The 21,882-nt window shown below is 33.4% G+C and overlaps 1 protein-coding gene across 1 annotated transcript; it reads right to left on the minus strand.

The window, feature by feature from the left end:
* Nucleotides 1-505: 505 nt before the first annotated feature.
* Nucleotides 506-5,806, minus strand: LOC145053134 (zinc finger BED domain-containing protein RICESLEEPER 2-like). Its single transcript, XM_079001147.1, has 3 exons — nucleotides 5,719-5,806; nucleotides 5,197-5,348; nucleotides 506-1,822 (listed from the first exon to the last, which is right to left on the minus strand). Exons 1-3 carry the CDS (start codon nucleotides 5,804-5,806, stop codon nucleotides 506-508), a joined length of 1,557 nt encoding a protein of 518 aa, XP_078857273.1.
* Nucleotides 5,807-21,882: the final 16,076 nt, after the last annotated feature.

The following is a 21,882-nucleotide window of genomic DNA, read 5'->3' on the forward strand; positions in this document are numbered from 1 at the left end:
CCTATCAAGCTCATTTGATGTATCAAATGCCCCATCTTTCTCACACTCCTTTTCAAATTCGCTCTCAAACATATTAAATGAATCGTCATCATCGTCTTCAACCATGAAGTTATTCAACGTTGAACATTTTTCTGGAATAGATGACCCGCTTTACGGTACGCCAACTTCTGGATTTCTCAATTTAAATACATCGGCATAGTGAGAGAACAACTTTAACAAACAACAATTCACATAAGCGGTTATTGTGTCTACTTCTTTTAAACTATATAGCTTTTTCAAACACAATATCACAAATTTCATCTTATACCGAGGATCAAGAATAACAGCCACATAAAGAAGCACATTTTGTTTTTCCACACAGCCCCAATACTTGTCGAATTTAGTCTTCATCTTAGAAGCCATATCTTTCAAGATTGACTGGTCACTAGCGCATAATTTCAATAGTCTCCCACGTACAGTACATATTTCATGAAAATAAGAATTTGCAGTAACAAATAAAGAGGCACTAAACTTCGTAAAATATTTTCAGAAACTTACAAAAGATGGCACAGTTATCCCAATCTTTAGAAACTGGTGGTCCTATTAAACTCCTTCCATTTTGATCTTTATCACTGAAATATTTCACATAATGTTCATCTTCTTCTTCTAGCAACTTGAAAGCATCTAAATACTTTATTGCCCTATCCAACATTAAAAAGGTTGAGTTCCACCTTGTTGATACGTCCAAACAGATAATAGCTTTATCTTCTTTACAAGTACTCTTCACACAATTCTGAAAACTTCCTAATCTAGCTGGAGATGCTCTGATATATCTAACTGCATTACGAACCGCAACTATAGAAGCATTTAATTCTTTCAACCCATCACCTACAACTAAGTTAAGAATATGTGCTGAACACCTCATGTGCACAAACTCTCCATTACAAATCTCAGTCTTCCATATTTGCAATCGTTTCTTGATGTGACTAATAGCCACATTATTAGAGGATGCATTATCAACCATTATGGAAAATACCTTCTCGATACCCCACTCCTTTAAGCACATCTCAATTGCTTTTCCTACTGTTTCTCCTTTGTGATTAGGAATTTGACAAAAATTCAAAATCCTTTTTTGCATTTTCCATTCATGATCTATAAAGTGTGCTGTCAACACCATATAACAAACATTTTGAATAGAAGTCCATGTATCAGTGGTCAAAGAAACTCTTTGTGAATGTTTAAGAAAGTAATTCTTTAATTTTTTCTTCTCATCACGATATAAATTCTTGATATCCCTTGAAACTGTGGTGCGTGATGGTATATCGAACCCGGGGCATGGGACACTACAAAATAACTTAAAGCCTTCTTGCTCTACAAATCTAAATGACAATTCATCAAGGATAATCATCTTAACACATGCAAGCCTACAATCAGATTGGCTAAACCCAACAGCCTTTAAATTAGTTCCTTCAACACTTCCACTCTTAGCCCCACATAACTTCTTCTGGAAAATCAAAGTTTTTTGTTTTTTATCTTCCATTCTGAGTGAATTTTCGTGTGGGCACTGATTAAGCAAATGATTTCTAAGGGTACTTGTTCCATATGCTCTGTCACCACCAGCATAAGACTTATCGCAAAGCTTACATACAACCCTAGGAGCCTTTGGATCGTCATTGTTTTTAACAAAATGCTGCCAAACATCTGATTCTTTTCTTGATTTTTTCTTAGCTCCTGGAGGAGGTTTAGAAACATTACTAGAATCAAATGGACGTGAACTCACTACATGTTCGGTAGAAACTGGAATTGATGATGGGGAGTCAATCTCTGGTGCACTTTCCTCCATCTACAGGAAAAGCAAAACAAAAAATACAAATAAATAAAATCATAGCGTTATTGATCATTCAAATATATTGAAGTTACTAGAAAACTTCAAAAGGGATCAAAGGGAAGAAGAACAAACCGATTAATACCCTGTGTGATGTGTAATCCTTGATCGATTATGAATCACCGTTGCTTACTGAAACTGGAATCAAAGAAGAAAATATCAACTTTAAACTAGAAGCGTCTTTGCGTCTTTGTGGTTATTCTTGATCAGTATGTCCTAATCCCTATGGTTTGACCTTGCTTTTTTTTCAATTTGCATGTATTGTAAAGAACCGACGTCTATTAGATATTTTCAAGTATATAATTTATTAGTTATAATAATTAATCATTTTTATTGTCTCTTTATACTTTTACTAGATGCATGCAACGTCTATTATATAATTCCAAAAATATAATTTATTAGTTATAAGTTATAACTTATAATATTTATTCATTGTATTTACTTTTTTTTTTTACATTCACATGTTAAACAAACAGGAAGTAAGAATTATTCACAACCACATGCTAAACTATTTTTACAGCCACACGTTAAGTAATTTTTATAGCCACATATTATTAAGCTTTAACCATTTAGATAATTTGGTATAGTTAATAAAAATTCACACACACACACACACACACACACATATATATATATATATATATATATATATATATATATATATATATATATATATATATATATATATATATATATATATGGTCCGGTGCAGTGTTGTTTGAACCGCGGTTTTGAAACCATAAACCGCAAACCGCACCGCATAGTATGGTTTGCAAAAATAACAAACCACGAACCGCACCACAAATGTCCAAAACCGCATTATGCGGTGCGGTGTGGTGCGGTGTGGGCGGTTTAAGCGGTTTGTGCGGTTTGGTGCACACCCATAATCATTATCACAATAACACTTACTCAAAATCTGATAATCCGTCTTAGGGTAAAATGACCATTTTACCCCTGGTCAAAGTCAACGTCCTGGGTTGACTCAACTCTCCGAGTTCTATGAATCAAAAACCCTGAAATCACGATCCAACTCGTCGAGTCATCCCCCTGACTCGTCGAGTTCCCTGACTACTCATAGTAGCGATTTGGCAAATCAACTCGTCGAGTCCCTTCGCAGACTCGTCGAGTTCTACCTTGTACAACGTCGGGACAAAACGACTCAACTCGTCGAGTCCCTCTCTAGACTTGCCGAGTTCCTTAGTCTGTTTGGGCCATCTTAAAGGATTAAGCCCCTACCCTTCAGATCCAAACTCCATATTTCATCTACATACCGGAAATGCCCTTTTAAGGCTAAAGTTTCCAACTTTACCCGTTATTAGTTCTTCTTAATGGGTTTAGCTAAAACCCTAGTTCTCTAGGACATAGGTCTTGGTCCCAAAGCCATAATACTTCAAACTAAAGCATACTAACATAGATCTAGGCCTTAGACATCATTTGAACACGTAAAGCTCCTAACTTTCCTTCCATGCTAGGCCTTTTGGGGATTAAAAGGCCATAATAACACCTTATAGCTTGCATGAGGCTTCCATGGTCATAAAGTTGCACCTTTATGCCATGAAACCCCTTCTAGACCCCAAATCTGAAAGGTAGATCACTTGGGACGTCCATATCCCAAGGACTAAGCTTATTGGACCAAAATCCCCCATGAAATGATAAGAAGGAGATCTAACAAGCTACTAAGCAAGGTTGAGGCTTGCTTACCAGAAAATAAAGAGGATGAGATGTTGCTTCTAGATCTACAATCTTCTCTTAGAATCCTCTAGCTTCTTCTTCTTCTACAAGCTTCAAATCACACAAATTTCACTAAAAAATGGCTCACAAGTTCACACAAGGCTCTAGGGTTTCGTGGATTAGGGTTTGGGACTTGGAGGTTGGAAATGAGGCCATAATTTGGGGGTTAAGATGCTTAAATAGGGTGAAAAACCCTGGAATAGGGTGCAAAACCATGGAATTAGGGTTTCATCCTGACAGCCCTACTCGTCAAGTCGAGGCTCTCAACTCGTCGAGTAGGCGACTTAAATCCCGCGTCCAAATCTCGTTTCTACTCGACGAGTAGCTCTTCAAAAATGAATAAGTTATAATTAAATGTGTACCATGAATCAGGCGTTACATTATTACTCCTTAATTTATGAGGTGTTATAAACCTAATTAGTTGGAGAGAAGCTTCGAGATACGATTTGTCGTTATTAGAGTATGACTCTAAAATTTTAATTTGATGTGAAGTATGAATCATCTCATGATCGAACCATTTCAATAATACATGATTCCTCCTCTTAGTCAAAAAATTGCACTAATATTGTCTTCGAGGATCAATTTGTAACATGGTTCCACAATCATTAAGACGGTCAAAAAACATGATACTAAAGTACTCTCATTTCCTTTCAGTTTGGAGAAAAATTTATCTTTTTGCCTAATAGATTCTTCTTATTCGTTCTGCCACTCTTTGAAACTTTTCAAAGTATCATAATTGTGCTTAATCTTTTAAACACAACCATATTTTCTGAAAAGCACCAGTAAATCATGACGAATAAAGTTATCATCCTTTGTGGCAGATCTGAATAGTCCACATCATTGTGTACTATATCCTTTAGTCCTTCACTTGACTCACATAAACATGTGATCAATGAATTAGTCATAATCTTCCAATGATCAAGATTTTCATACATCACACTATTCAAATTGCATGACTCCAAGTTTCTATCTAATTGAAACTTGGGTGATGAGAATTCCTTTTCACTTGGTTGATTATCACCTTTCCACAAATGACATAATTAAAAATTAAATCCACTTTTAATATTGCTAATAATAGAAATATAACCACCAATTTTCATAAGTGCCATTGCAAAGGAATATAAAGTAAATAATCAAAATTTCACCTTTATTGATAATAAGCGGAAAAAATTGTCCTTACAATGCAAATATATGAAAACCATGTTTCTATATATTTCCTAAGCAATCTATCAATTCATCATAACTCCTAAGAGTAGCTTCCAAAATCTGATCATCGAACCATGCGACCAAAATCCATCTCTCACGATCAGATTCAAATAACTCTTCTTAAGCTTCATTCTTTCTCTTAGATCCTGCAAAACATCAAAATGTGACTATCACATCATGTATTAAGAATCTATGAATAGGAACTTAATAAAATAATGGAGTTAGATAGTAGATGTACATGAAGTAGAGTCACACGACTTGACTTTACTATCTTTAAGATCTTTCAAATAGTATGGGCAGCTTTGCATCCAATTCCCCTTCATTTGGCAATAGAAACATATGGACCTTTCAGGAATAACACATGGAACTATCTCAAAACTAGCCTTTCTCTTTACCATATGGTCAAACGATTTGACCTTGGTCAATCCCTTTCCATTGGGAAGAGAAACCTTTTCTGAACTACCATTGTTGCCATTGTCGATGTCCATGGAAATTTTGGAGATAGATCCTTCAAACATTTTGGCTTGAATTGTGATCTTAAGCATTTCTGCTTTAGCAGCAATAAACATATATGTTAGATCAATTAGGGCCACGTCGTGGTCCCTCATATAGTAGTCTTTGATGAACTGACTATATGATTTAGGAAGCGAAAGTAGAACCAAGTCAATGGCTAGCTCCCTCGGTAAAACGACACCCAACACCCCCAATCTGTCAATGTGCGACTTCATTTTCAGAACATGCGCACACAGAGACTTTCCATCTTGATGTTTACGTGCCAACATGGCTTGAGTAACTTTATATTTTTTTAGCTTGAAGGAAACATGACTAGGGAAGAGTCACTGGAGGAGGATGTTGAAGAGTTGGAGAAGAGTTATTTCGATTTCCACCATTGCTTGAAGAAGGGAACATTCTTTCACCTTGATCAACATATGGAAGATCATCTTCAGATAAGGGAAAACCATTTCCAGAAGAACATGGAAGACCATTGTTGTCTGAGCTTGACATATACAATAGGAGAAAAGAGAATTCAAGTTATTTGATTTTAATCCTTAATTATTTACCCATAAATTTAAATTAAGGCTAGGATCCATAATTTCGATTCGAACTTTCAAGAGGGATGTCATAATCAATTTCGAATCTATTTTAGGTAGGTAAGGCCTTTACCAATTTCAATCTCATGAAACTCTTAGATCTTTGTGATTCATTAAAATATTCAGTGGCATGTTTAATCTCGATTGTGCTCTCACTTTTGTGACTGGGATGCCGAGGATCACAAACGAGATATAAATAACCATGAAAATTTGCTTGGTACTCTCGATGTCATTTATCATCTAATTTTAATGTGTCGGTTAACCACTCCATTAATCAATGATAATTTACGATACACCCATTGCCACTCTTTATTAGTCCATATTAGTATGTCGGTTAACCACACACGCTCCACTAGCGACCAATAAGGTGCAATGTGCAATTTCATGGTTTAGCATCAAATTCACATTTTTCCTAAAGTAACTAAGAGTGAGATTTTAGAAAATAGTTTAGTTACTTTTATCATCAAACTTTTAATGAGGTTATGTCCTATCAAATCCCTTCGGCTAACAACCCTCGACCAATCAAGGGAGCAGTGGGTAAGAGTGAATACCAATAGCGGTCATTTTATAGGCCCCTTCCTTAAACTTCCTTTATAGATCGGCTTCGTAAATGAGGTGTAGTAGCGGTTCGACTGACTTAGTCTTATATATGTAGTATATATTAAACTTTAATAATACACATAGTATAAGGTGTATTTTAAAACATTTTTAAAATAGCAAGGGTTTAATCCTTTAATAAATTAAACTTTTAATTTAATTAAATTTAAACAAATTTATCGATTTATTAATTATGTTTTAATAAGATTAATAATAAAACCCATAAGGATGTATTTTAAACCTTTCCAAATACTTGGGTTTTTAATTCTTTGTGACATCCCCAATTTTCAAAACCGGAAAAAAAAAATTTACGCTTTAAAAATCATAATATCTTTTATTGCGGAAATTCCCAGTACATTAAAACGATTTGAGTACAAAATATTGTCTCAAAATAATATAACTCTAGGGATGTCATAACTGATACACAACATTGATGGGTTTTTGGCCATAAGAACATCTTATGTGCTCATACAAACCCTAATGCTTGGATCTAGGTTTCTCTATTGTACATGCAAGTTATCCAAGACTATAAACCCTAGATCTAGAATATGATAATCAATATAACATATGAATTAGGGTTTAGATCATACCTTGATTGTTATGTAGCAATAACAATCTCAAATCTCCTTGTAATGACATTAGAAAGCTTAGAGTCACAAATGTCACTCCTTTAATGGTTTACAAACACCAAGAGCAAGAGGATGAAGAAGAGAAGAGAAGGAGGCTGCCCAAAACGTGTAGAAACCCTAATCAAATAGTTCACCACGTTTTTGAGCCATAAGGGTCCTTTAAATAGAGAGGCTATTAGGGTTATCTAACAAGGAAACCATAATTTGGATGCTTAAGCCCTAAGCAACCCATGGACTCCTTCCTTAACAAGCCTTGGACGATTTCTAATGGGTTTCCCCATAGAATTCGTCCAACCTTATATTATAAGGTAATCCATGGCCCAATTGCAATTATCTTATAATTACAATTCCAATCCCCTAAGCTTAATTAATCTCTTTTAGCCACAAACTTAATTCTTATTAATTCTTGACTAATATTAATTAAACAATATGATTTCTCATTTAATATATTATTCTCATAATATATTAATAAATCATATTTAATCCTTTCTCTCCATAATTCATCCTATCAAGTTGCTTTGGTAAAGGCAACCCAAAAGGACCACGCACCATCGGGTCAAGTACATACCAAAATAGTTATGGACTTAGACACTAATCCAACAGTCTCCCACTTGGATAAGTCTAATAACTATTCTGCGTATTACTTCAGATCCCGATCTGCAATCGTAGCTTTCTAAAGCCGCTGTCAACTCTGATCTTATCAGATACGCGTGTCCTTTAGATAAGGGATCACATATTCCTTCATTCTAGATATCGTATAGACTGAGACATGGATCTAAATTATTCTCTCTGTCTATGTGTTGTTTCCCGAATTCAGATTTATGACGACTGACAATAGACTACAATTGAACACATCAATTTAGTCCCGGCTTGGCCAAGCACTTAGGTGCCATCACTAAATCATCGAGGGGCCCACAGATATCGCTTTTATCCTACTTTGGATAAAAGGAACGGATAAACTTTGACTCAATGCTCGCTTGCACTCACTTACCGAATTACACACAACAATATGTTTTATAACACCAAGGTACTAGTGCGTTTACATATTATCAATGTGCAGCCGACTCGCAAGATACAACTCACACATCTCGGTTTCAAGAATATAAGATGTTATCGTCTCACCAATCACTCGTGATAAAATCCAAGAAGTGATCCAAGTGAGCGTGGGTTTAATCCAATGCTCAAATCATATTAATAAGCACTCATGAACGTTGCAGCAAACATTTGCTTATGTCTAATGCTCTTTAGACAATCCACACACCAATTCACGACAGTCTTCATTCATATCTACTTCCAACATATGAACGACTGTGGCCCGTTTGAATAATTTGACTGTTCTCAACCAATTAAATTATTCAGGAAGTCAAAACATGCAAAGTGAAACACATGAATAATACTAATCCCATATGGCCTCAAACCTTTGAGTATAAATACAACACCTTTTATTTATCACCATATCGATTACTCATTATTTTTCGTTTCGGGTAATCTACTTCTTACTTGAATTACAACACTTGTCCCATGCTCTTAGCATGCACACAATGTTTACCTATGGTTCTTACTTTGTGAAATAGATCAAATGAAAACATTTCCAATCATACTCATTTCACAACTCCCAATCCTTTTTCATAAGTGGAATAATATCAAATTCTTGCCACTTATGGAATATGTTAGATTCTAACATTTTATGCAATGATCCTTTCGTAATGTCACTGCACTAAAGTCACAATGACTATTGCCAATGAAATTACAAAGTCCTCTATTGGAGATTGTTACAATACAATTCCTTAGATGTGATGTCTCTCACTCAAAGTACATTCCTTTGAACATCCTTTTGCATAAAAGTTTCTAATCTAAACATTGATTCTCAATATCTAACTCCGAATATGGAAACTTTTCCGTACTTACCATATGACAACTCATTCTCAATAGAATCTTATCTATTTATAGTAATGTCGATATGGTCCATCCAATACTATACTTCACAAGCGACCAATCCTCGGCGAACTTTGGATTGTCCTTTGATAGTTGTTTAATTATTTTAGTCAAAAAACGATTCTTGTCCTTTTTCCCTCTAAATGCGATAGACATTTGGAAAATTTTAGAATGGTCAAATATTATAGCATTTGCAATCGATCCTATACCCGAAGCGTATGGGACACAATGCATAATGTCTTACATAAAGATTCGATACTTTATCAATCTTCTGCCATAATATTTTATGTGCTAGTTCTCTCAATTCGAAATATGAAGATGAATGCCATGATCATAATCGAAATTTAAGAACACACTATGTATCCTTTGACTAATATTATTAATATTCCACAACCTAAGCCTTTATATTTGAAATGAAACATAATATTCTCTCCCTTAATTATAGCAAAACAACTTTTCAACCATTGCGACTTTGCAAAGTATAACTCTTGTTTTCTATAATTAATATTGCTAACTTGCAATACTTGCCTTAATAATCATACAAGCATAACATTTATGCTCCCACTATCACGATGATTATTACAAACATAACGCTTATGCTCCCACTAGCTTTGACATGTATTCAGAAACAACTTAACTTTCAGAAAAACAATGCCTATTGAATTTCTTTAAGTTCATATTTCTAATACCCAATGCTTTGATAATCTTTTATCAAGGCTTCTTGAATTTATACACCTTTGTCTTAGATAGCTCATATGTGTGTCTAAAACAATTCAGACTAATTGCCAAATCTCACAATTCGAATCATGGAAAGGGATACCGTAACCATAATCAAATCCGAGAATCAAATTTTCATAATCGCTATCTTCTTAAAATCTCTCTTAGTGGTGTATGTGTTTCTATCCATGTGAATTTGTCAAAACCAAAGTTTACGACAAATTCAAACTCATGTGGAATGAACTTTCTTAATCTTGATTTCTTGCCTTATGGTAACACAGCTGCCCACCATGTCTTCCAAGTAGTTAAGCAGCTCACCCTTGCCTATCAATGTACTTTTCATTGATCAAGGTCCTTGCCTTTTATGCTTTCAAATGAGAACTCATAGGACCCACATGCATAATTAAGTCAATTGGAACGGCACAGAAACAAGGTAATGTCAACACGATAGGTTGTAAACCTCTACTCGTGTGCTAGTGATGATCGATAAGGTTTATTCTTGATTTGTTCTTGAAACCTTTCAAGACTATTAAGACTCCCACTGACTCCTTGACATATAAGATTCTCTTGTCAATAAACATTTCTTGACAACCAAATATTCAAGAGTTAGTGTAGCCTTTATCAAGACAAAACATTTCACAAAATTGGTCCTAGTTGGTCTTTGTCTTATCCAAGACATCACAACTTTCCAATTTCAAATGTGCGAGAATAGGAAAGCCTTTTTCCAAATTCTACATTTGATGAATGTTATAAACCTTCTTAAGACTTGTCACTCAATATTACAATCTTAACTCTAAGACTTGTTTTGGAATGAAGTATGATTGACTTCTTGATCTAACCATTTCTTCAATTCTTGATTCCTCTTCTTATACATACACTTGTACTAAGACTTATTTAGAGGATCAATTGAAATATGGTTCTTAATCATTAAGACATATCATAAAGTATAAAAGGTACTCTCCCTTCTTCTTAGAATAGAGAAACTTTTATCTTTCTGCTTACTTGATTCTTTTATTCGTTCTGCTATTGATTTAAACCTTTTTCAATCAATTCAAAATTACACCTAATCTTATAAGTATAATCATATTTACTAATCCTGTAGTAAATCATGACGAATATCTTTGTTACCCTTGTGGTGGACTTGATCAACACACAACTTTGTGTACTCAATCTCCTAGTCCTTCACTTGACACTTTGTCAATGAATTAGTCTAATTTCCAAATATGAAATTTCTCATTCATCGTGCAACCAAGTTGCATGATTCCAAGTTTCTGTCCACTTGAGACCTGGGCGATGAGAAACTCTCCCTATTTGGTAACTTCTTGACATTTCCATAAATAACATAATTGAGAATCTCATCCATTTGTTGTAGAAATATGCGAACATCAATTTTTCATAACGATTTCATTGCAAGGAAATAAATAAATAAATGAGTCAAAACAAAATTTATTTTATTCATAAAAGCAGCGGAAAACATTTGTCCTTACAATGCAAAATCAACTGAAAAACTATGTAGCCAAAAAGAAAAATTTCTAACAACTCTATCATAACTTCCTAAGCTCAAAATCTAATCTTCAAATCCATGCGATCGAGATCCATTTCTTTGTGATTCGATTCATCTTGCTCTTTCATCAAGCTTCCTCTCTTTTCACTGATCCTGCAAAACATTTAAATGTAATCTTATCACATCATGTATAAAGAATCAACGAATAGGAACTTAATGGAGTTAGATAGTGGATTTTACCTTAAGCATAGCCATACTCTTTGACTCTCCCATCTTCTGGGCTCTTCAGGCTCTTAGGGCAGACTTGTATCCAACGCTCTTTCTCTTGGTAGCAAACGCAGGTCGGTTCTCGTAGAACGTCCTCGGAAGCATGGTTGGTTGACTTTCCTAACAAATACGCTCCATTGCTTTGCCAAATCATTTATGATTCAGCAGCAATGAGCATGTAAGTTAGGTCAATGAGGTTTTCGTCATGATCCATCATATAATACTTTCTTTTGAACTCATTATATGATTCAGGGAGTGACTGCAGAACCCAGTTCACAGCCAACTTATCAGGGAATGATGCACCCAACATTATCAACCTATCGATGTGTGATTTCATTCCTAGAACGTGGGCACACACGGGTTTACCATCTTCATGTTTCATTTCCAATAGGGCTTTCGTGACATTGAATCGTGGAATATCATCTTCATGTGGAATGCTTGTTCCCCGGGATTTAGGAAGACCATAGTTGTCGTACTTTGATATCTACAAAACAGGAGAAAAATAAATTCAAGTTAGTTGATAGATTGAGTCCTTAATAAATCACTCAAATGAGATATTAAGGCTAGGACCCAACACAACACGCTACAACCTAGAAAAGGGATGACGTAATCTAATTGCAGAATATTTGAAGGTAAGTGAATGACGATTCACTAATTTCCACCATGAAAAACGAAAAAGAAATTTAAGTTTTAAATCTGTGAAAACTCCTAGATCCTATGAGATTCATTGAACATTTCAATGGCATGTTTAAATCTCGATATGCCCCTCAAATTTGTGACTGGAATGCCGAGGATCACAAAGCGGGTGTGAATAACCATGCAAACTTACATGGTGCCCCCACATATTACAATCACCTATTCGATGTGCCGGTTAACCACACACGCTCCACCGAACTATGACAAACATTGAGTCACCCTTTGCTACCTTTGCTTAGAACCATTTAGTGTGCCGGTAAACCACACACGCTCCACTAACGTCTTTGCAAGGGTACAAAGTGTAATTTCATAGAATTGCATCAATTCACTTTTGCCTAAAGTAACTAAGATTGGGAATTTGTAAAACATATAGTTACTTATGTACTTCATTATACTTATAATGGAAGGTTTCTGTCCTATCCTACCCGTTCGGCTAACGACCCTCCACTAGTTAAGAGTGCGGTGGGTAAGAGTGGATACCCATTCAATCGCCATTTTATAGGCAATTTCCTTAAACACCCCTTATAGACACGCTTCGTGAATGAGGCCTACTAACGGTAAGACTGACTTTTACTCATACATATATATAATGTTAGACTTTGAATGTTATATATAGTATAGGGTGTATTTTACACTTTTAAAATACTAGGTGGTCAAATTTAACAATTATACTTTTAATTCAATTAAATTGTAAACCAAAACTTTATGGATTTATTAAACATTTTTTAATTATACATCTTAATTAATTAATAAAACCATAAGGGTGTGATTTGAACTTTTCAAAACACTATTAGGGTTTTAGAATTTAACATTCCTAAATTAAACTTTTAATCAACCTTTAAATTTCAAAACTTGAGGGCAAGTTTCGAAACATTTCAAAACATTAGGGTTTAGAATTTAAATATACATCAAAATTAAACTTTTAATCAAAATTAAAATTCCAAAACTTGAGGGCAAGTTTTGAAACCTTTTCAAAACATTAGAGTTTCAACTATTTAAATTTCAAAACAAAACTTTTGAGTTCAAATTTAAACTATAAAACCTAAAGGGGAACATTGAAACTTTTCATAACACAAGGATCAAATAACAAATAATATAAATTAAACAATTAATCTTATCATTATCTATATTTGACCTAATTTCAATTTCTTGCAAAATAAGCTACCCAATTAATACAATAATCAAACTTTATCATATAAGGAAGTTATTATCTAATCAATTGGTAATTATCTTTTGTTTAATCAAGGATATACTCATAAATATGTATAAAATTGGATTTTAATGATCTAAAACAGATAAGGCAAGTATCCATGAGTAAAACAGCAAGAAATCCCGAAATCCCCTCTTTCTAACGCTCGAACTCGCCGAGTACCACACTGGACTCGCCGAGTTGAGGCCTACTCGTCGAGTACACTGTGGTACTCGCCGAGTTCATTAGGCAGAATGTCCAAAAACGATTTTGCAACTTGAATAAACACACAATGCATCAATACAATAGAAACCAATCAAGGCTCTGATACCACTGATGGGTTTTGGCCATAAGAACATCCTATGTGCTCATACAAACCCTAATGCTTGGATCTAGGTTTCTCTATTGTACATGCAAGTTATCCAAGACTATAAACCCTAGATCTAGAATATGATAATCAATATAACATATGAATTAGGGTTTAGATAATACCTTGATTGTTATGTAGCAATAACAATCTCAAATCTCCTTGTAATGACTTTAGAAAGCTTAGAGTCACAAATGTCACTCCTCTAATGGTTCACAAACACCAAGAGCAAGAGGATGAAGAAGAGAAGAGAAGGAGGCTGCCCAAAACGTGTAGAAACCCTAATCAAATAGTTCACCACGTTTTTGAGCCATAAGGGTCCTTTAAATAGAGAGGCTATTAGGGTTATCTAACAAGGAAACCCTAATTTGGATGCTTAAGCCCTAAGCAACCCATGGACTCCTTCCTTAACAAGCCTTGGACGATTTCTAATGGGTTTCCCCATAGAATTCGTCCAACCTTATATTATAAGGTAATCCATGGCCTAATTTCAATTATCTTATAATTACAATTCCAGCCCCTTAAGTTTAATTAATCTCTTTTAGCCACAAACTTAATTCTTAGTAATTCTTGACTAATATTAATTAAACAATATGATTTCTCCTTTAATATATTATTCTCATAATATATTAATAAATCATATTTAATCCTTTCTCTCCATAATTCATCCTATCAAGTTGCTTTGGTGAAGGCCACCCAAAAGGACCATGCACCGTCGGGTCAAGTACATACCAAAATAGTTATGGACTTAGACACTAATCCAACAAACATATGTTACAGCGTAAAGACCTAGCGGTCCTGAACTCTATTGCAGGTCTTCTCTCAGCATCATACTCGATTCTTCAATAGTCTTACACTGCTACCTGTGAAGCATATAAATTGAGTGGGCCAGGTTGGGAAACCTGGTGAGATACATAAGGTTTTCAATCCCACAATGTGATAATAATGTATATCTCAAACCTGCAAAACCATTGTTATTATTAACATAGATATATCATATCTCTAAAACAATCTATACCATCCCGTCGATCCCCACGTACTGATCCAATACAATGATCTTACAAGATCTAGCCTAAAGGATAAATATGAACAACAAACTGACGACGCTGCTTTGAAATTTCCCTGACAGCAAAAGAAGATCAATAAAGACATCAAATGAGGGGAATGGAATAATTTTCACCATGAACCTCCATTCGTAAAAACCACAAGACAGTTTAGTCAGGGGTAGTTATCTAGATAACAGTGCCTAGCAGTGGTCTGACACCATGGGGTATTTTACCCCCAGAATCACCCTATCCGGCAATACAACATCAGACATACCTAGTAGTGGTCTATTACCGACACACTTTATTAGGCAGTCTACGAAGTTCCCTCAATTACTTTGTGAAAGGAAACGCTGACACATGAAGCTCGTCCAATCACTTCATAAAAGAAACGATGACTCCAAAGCTCTTCAAAATAAAAAATATGGGGAAATACTAATAGAGTACTCCCGTATGCTCCTGTAACCCGACACACAATAGTGTCAAAAAAGACTTTGTACATGATAGTACTTCTAGCATATTATAGTACCCAGGTATGAGTAGGACTGGTACCCCAGAACATAATAATACCCTGACACAAGTAGCACCTAAGACACATAGCTTTGAAAAAGACTACGTACATAAAATGTACTTCGGTATGTAGGACGTACTCCACCGATCATCAATCTCAGCACACACGTACTCTTAATAAGAGGCTACCCAATGTCTAAACTTAATTGAATTAAGCACCCCCCTTTTAACTCTTATCTCATCACTAGGCATATCTACAATGCTTATAATCAATTTTCAATACCATCTCCGTTTAGGCAACGCTAACTAGTGTATACTTAACACAAAGTTTTAGGTATTATTTTACTTTTTTAGAAATAATACTTCTATTATTATTATTATTATTGTTATTATTATTATTATTATTATTATTATTATTATTATTATTATTACCACGTAATAATATCATATATATATATATATATATATATATATATATATATATATATATATATATATATGCATCTTAACACATATAGAACCAGAACATGTTTGCACATTGTATATCATCAAATATATATCTAACACATATAACTAACATATAAACTTTCAACAAATATTTAAAATTTTAATTAATACTTGTATTAAAATCATATTTATGAAAGTAACTATGCACTCACTTGGATAGTTAGTGGAAACTAACTACTATTCTGACTCCAACCTCAATACTACTTGCCAACTTATTAACTTGCCAAAACCTTATCTCGTTATGTGAACGTATTCTCGTAATCGACATCACAACACACTTCTTTTATCTACAAGTCACCGCTCGAAGGTTGGAAATTTCAGTCGAAGAAATACAACGCTTTATGCTATTTATAATTGGCTATGATACCGTGCCGATACTCCAACCAATATAATTCCTTGATCTTAAAATTTCTATAATCTCATCATATTCCTTAATCCCTCAAAGCTTCTCAAAATAAACATTTTTTTTAGTAGTTATCATTTGATACAAGAAAGTCACTTGTGCCGTCTCTATTTATAGTTAGCTTTTGATGTTATGTAAATTTCCAAAGAAAACCTTAGTCACTAAAAGTGACTAACACGTATCTTAATAGACCAACACGTATTACCTCAAGAGTGTGAGTCATTTTTTTTAGATAACCTTCAACACCTATACCTTAACTTGCAAGAAAATATATATATATATATATATATATATATATATATATATATATATATATATATATATATATATATATAGAGAGAGAGAGAGAGAGAGAGAAAGAGAGAGAGAGAGGTGGGTTCAATTGAGAAAATAAAAAAAGGTTGAGAATGGGGGAATCATTCTCAGCCACTCCATTAATCTAAGCATAAAAGACATGGTGGCAAACTTGTAAATATGATAATAACCTTCAATATCAAATACGTACTGTATAGAAATAGATAACAATTCAAACACATTTCTAATCGATCGTTCATCATCCAAATTTCTCCTCCAACCTTCAACAATCATCCAGATTTCTTCAATTAAACCATCATCCAGTGTTAATGAATCATCAATCTTTGTCAATAACATGTTTATCAACATGATTCAACAGTTAACAACAAAAATTCGTTTTTGGTTCTTTTAATCCAACCTTCAATTGTGCTTGAATACGATTAGATCTTCAACATCTACGATAAGTTATACTCCCAACGTTATTATATCAACATCATCGATAATCAACAAAAAATCCATTTCATATCATTCATTCAACATCGATTATCTAATAAAACTTCAAAATTGAGGTTAGAAAAAGATCAAATCGTTTTTTTTTTAAATTTCATATAATTCTCTATCAATCTACTCTTTTGTAAGATTTAAATAGTCAAAATATCATGTTTTTAACATTTTTAAAAAAAGTTAAATTGTATGCACTCCAACTGTTTGATGAAATGCATAAACTAAATTATCACGTTATATTCATATATGAATATATTTTCTCAGTATATGATTATTAAAACAAAAAAACAAATATGCAAGTCTGTATGTTATTCATATGTGAATAACATATAAAAATTATATATATTTGTGAAAATACCTTGTAATATTCATATGTGAATATACTGTGTAATATTCATATGTGAATATATTGTGCAATATTCATAAGTGAATATATTATCTAATATTCACAAATGAATATACTATGTAATATTCACATGTGATATATCATGCAATACTATGTAATATTCAGATATGAAAATATTATCTAATATTTATAAGTGAATATACCATCTAATATTAACAAGTGAATATACTATGTAATATTCATAAGTGAATGCATCGTCTAATATTTAAATATGAATATACTATGTTTATTAATTGCTATATTCATATATGAATGATACTTAAATTGTAAAAAAATTAATCATAATTTTTATTCATAACTGAATAACGAATGTACTGTAGTAAAAACCTGATTCATTTTTATTCACTTATGAATAACGATAGCTGAAAATATAAAAAAATAAATTTTTTATTTTATCTTAAAACTATATATCAATATGGATGTCTATTTGTAGAGAATAAAAAATCATGAATTTTGGTATATTTAAAATCATTTTTCGATAAAAATAGCTTCTTAAAAAATAAAAAAAACGAAAAAACTATATTTTTGTATATATTAAGGTAATGATTAATATAGTTTAAGGAAATATGTTTTGTTGGAAAACACATGTCTATTCATTTCCCATTTCTGCTGGTACGACGGAGGCTTTTGCCACAAAAATAAATGAATAGCTGAGAATGATTCCCCCATTCTCAACTTTTTTTTTTCTCAATTGAACCCTCCTCCTCCTCCTCTCTCTCTCTCTCTCTCTCTCTTTTTATATATATATATATATATATATATATATATATATATATATATATATATATATATATATATATATATATATATATATATATATATATCGTTTCTTGCTTTTTACCTTAATAAAAATCCTAATTATTTAAATATTATTTGTACATTCCTAAAACAATAGGATACATATTACCTTTAATATAAAGGTTTAAATATCTTTATTAACTTATAATTCATATTTCTTAGGGAGCTGATCCATACATAATACTTTTTTTCCATACACAATAATTTGTGCTTTAAAATGTTGTATTGCACAACTATATAATACATAAATTGTTATGTATGATAAAAAAACAGTTGTATACGAATCAATTCCCTATTTCTTATATATCAATCAATAAATTTCAAAATATTTCCAAATATATAATGGATATTGTTTTATGATTATCTAAATTTAATAATTCATAGCTAACATCGTATAATATACATCATCGTTATCGTTGAAAAATAGGCGTTACAAAAAAAATATTGTTTCAATGCTTGGGTTCACACTTTAATGTATGTTATCAAATACACCTTATAACATATATAGTGAGATTTTTAGTGTTGTTACAACTTTTGTTAAGATTATTTATCCTAAATAATCTTTTATTTAAAATATGTTATTTTATCGCACTTCGATAATTTTATATAAAGATTTATACAAATATTATATGCCCATAATATTTTAATTGTTCGATAAAGCAAATATTTAGTATTATTATTCCTTTAACATCTAGCCCTAACTTATAAGCGTTACAATTCTCCCCCACTTAGGATGATTTCGTCCCCGAAATCACAACTCAATGAATATATGTGATCTCCACCACTTGCTTTCGGTTTTTTTCCTAAGTCCTTAACATCAAAACTGAACTCGAGTTGTCCTTAACACTTTTTCCTTAATAGTTGATTCTCCCCCACTTGGGTTCGAACTCGCATCTACTGCTATTCACAACCCATCAAAGCCCAAGCTGGCTCTGCCTATGTGGTTTGTGTCTCCCTTGTAATATACTCATGATTGTCATTTTAATATTCCTAATATAATATCACTACTTATGCCCACAACATGTGATGTTCTTGCATATGGCGGCCACAGATTGATTAAAATCTTGACAAGCACGAAGTCGTGTATCGATGTACACATATAAAATAATACAAGAGGTTTTAGTAACATAATGGAAATTACTATCAACAACGGCTACCACTCTACTAGCCTCGTGAGAGAGAATCAATAGATTTGAACCTATTGCCAATGGTGGTGCTTGAACTTGCACCCGCTCTTCGTCCTTTGTTGGACCTTCAGTTCTAACCCTCGAGTTACAAAGTCAACTTTTCATCGGAGACTACTGCTCCATTCTACATTGGGTTGTAAACTCAACCAAATATAAGGTCTTTCCTTTGGATAAAGTAATAGACTGAATGGCCAGACTATAATGACCTTCCATTACAAAGTGCAACGAACTAGTCTCTTGCCTCTATGAGCCAAACACTAACACGTAAGAAACCTTCCTTCATGTTCTAATGCGGTACAATCATAGCATTTCTAGCTAATGAATGCTTAGTCCTTTAACAAAGGCTATTATACTTCTATCGTTCACCTCGGTCATTTTCCTCTTCAATCTCTCGACTAAAGTTGGTTATTACATAAGACATGGTTCTCTGAACCAATCAACTCACTTTATAGGTTTATATTAATCGGACTCGATTCTTTATGACCACTAGGGTCTGAACAAAATCATTTTCCTAGTCATCACCGTAGCATAGGTAATGACGGAAACGGAAAAAAAATCAAGCTCAACTACTAGTTCCTTAGTAACCTTGTGACTCTTGCTGATCCAAGTGCGAGTCCTGTGCTTCGGGTAGTATAGGCCTCTACTACCTTTCACACCTACTCATACTTGTCCCAAGAATTGTCTCGCAGTCCCCAAGTCACCATACAAAAAAAAATCACAAAGTAATTTATCTCACATGAATGTGTCAAACAAGCACATACAACAATTTCTCATAGGCTCATTTATGGATTTCGCGTTTCTATCAAACACATCTTGGATTTCCTAGACTTGCCTTCTAGGATCCTTCTCACGCATATGATCGATCTAGCATATTCTAATACTTTTCTAGGTCAATAGGAATTTCACTTCCAAATTCTCCATATAAATTCTTTCTCGGGTAGTGTACATTCTGCAAGACACACTATACCATAATTTACTCTAGCAGTGTGGAGACAGACGGTCTCCAACTACCTGCATCATCTTTTAACTCATGCAAGTCACCATGCACATCATTCTATTTATTCATTTCATTATCCTTCCATGAGATCATCATTAATCTTAGAATGTCTGATACTCATTTGTACATCTTTCATGTCTACTTCATAAGAGTCAATCCTAGGAAGTCTGCATTTTAGTTGCATCTCAACATGTTCTACTAGCTTCAACTTCGTTCTCTATCATTCCTGAAAAAAACATCTCTTCTGGTGCAATACTATGTGTGTATTGCTTCTTCAGCTAAGCATTCTACCATACTTAAACAAGTAAGTCACTCAGCCTTTCACCACCCAATGACTCATTTCACCACCCTAATCATGTATGTTAAAGTCGGGTTAACACACTATAGAAGTTTCATAAGGACGTGATAGAAGTCCATTGTTACTCAATATTATTAAATACTAAGTCCGATTACCATGTATACGGTATAGATCAACTCTTAACACACCACTCGAACTTCATACTACATCACAACGTTAGACAAGGTCTTGGCTTATTGAGTCTGAAAACTCTGTTAGCTTTTTTTTAATCTACATTGAATTCTTATGAATCTTGAATAACTTCAATTTCGATATTGTCATAATTCATCACCATCTACAATTCTTCTGAATTTGTAAGAAATCATTGCTTCAATATAGTCGGCAGTGGAATTGCCAAGTGGTGAAACAACTTCATAGATTACACCAAAGTTTTATCATCCCGCCAATTGATAGTGTACTTAATGCGTACAATACTCCTCCAAAGTAATTATCATCAAACGTACTCTAAAGGTACGATACCACTCTATTAATACAGTTTTTATGGTATCACTTGATAGGTCTTATTTTACGATATCTCTTGATCGTTTATTTACGAAGTTATCGATGTCAACTATCGTAAGTCTCCTTATCACCTTGGAAAGTTTCATGCGAGTTCTAATATGGTAATTAAATGTTTAGAATCCTGAACACATAAAATTTCCTTTTCAAACCAAGGTCGGCAACAAACCTTAAACTTCCTCAAGTAATAGCAATATAGGTAAGCAACCTAAAGCATGATATATTATTTATCATTTACTACATATTAGCATATAAGGAATCTCTCCTAAAGTAAGGTAGTGCACACTATATCAAGTAAGGTATTCAACCTAATGCATGTTATAAAACAATTCAATTAGCACATAATAATAATTAAGGCATATACCCTCAAATATTTTAGTGCTTGTGTCTAATTAATATTAATTTAGGTATTCAACCTAAAGTATACTAGACACACACCTCGCCATTATCACTCAACAATCTGAGTTTAAGTCTAGAAATCCTCAGAATTCCTAGTTCACTTAAACAAATGCTCTAATACCAACTGTGACATCCCCAATTTTCAGAAATGAAAAAAATTCTTTACGCTTTAAAAATCATAATAT

The sequence above is a fragment of the Lactuca serriola genome, chromosome 1, assembly GCF_051521515.1.
Source record: "Lactuca serriola cultivar US96UC23 chromosome 1, Lser_US96UC23_V15, whole genome shotgun sequence".
Classification (NCBI taxonomy): Eukaryota; Viridiplantae; Streptophyta; class Magnoliopsida; order Asterales; family Asteraceae; genus Lactuca; species Lactuca serriola.

Coding starts and splice junctions, on each gene's coding strand:
- LOC145053134 (XM_079001147.1), bottom strand. CDS start 5,806: ATGTCAAGCTCAGACAACAATGGTCTTCCATGTTCTTCTGGAAATGGT. Junction 5,349..5,718: donor TCTTCCATATGTTGATCAAG/GTGAAAGAATGT, acceptor CTGCTAAAGCAG/AAATGCTTAAGATCACAATT. Junction 1,823..5,196: donor TCAAATCGTTTGACCATATG/GTAAAGAGAAAG, acceptor CTTTTCCTGTAG/ATGGAGGAAAGTGCACCAGA.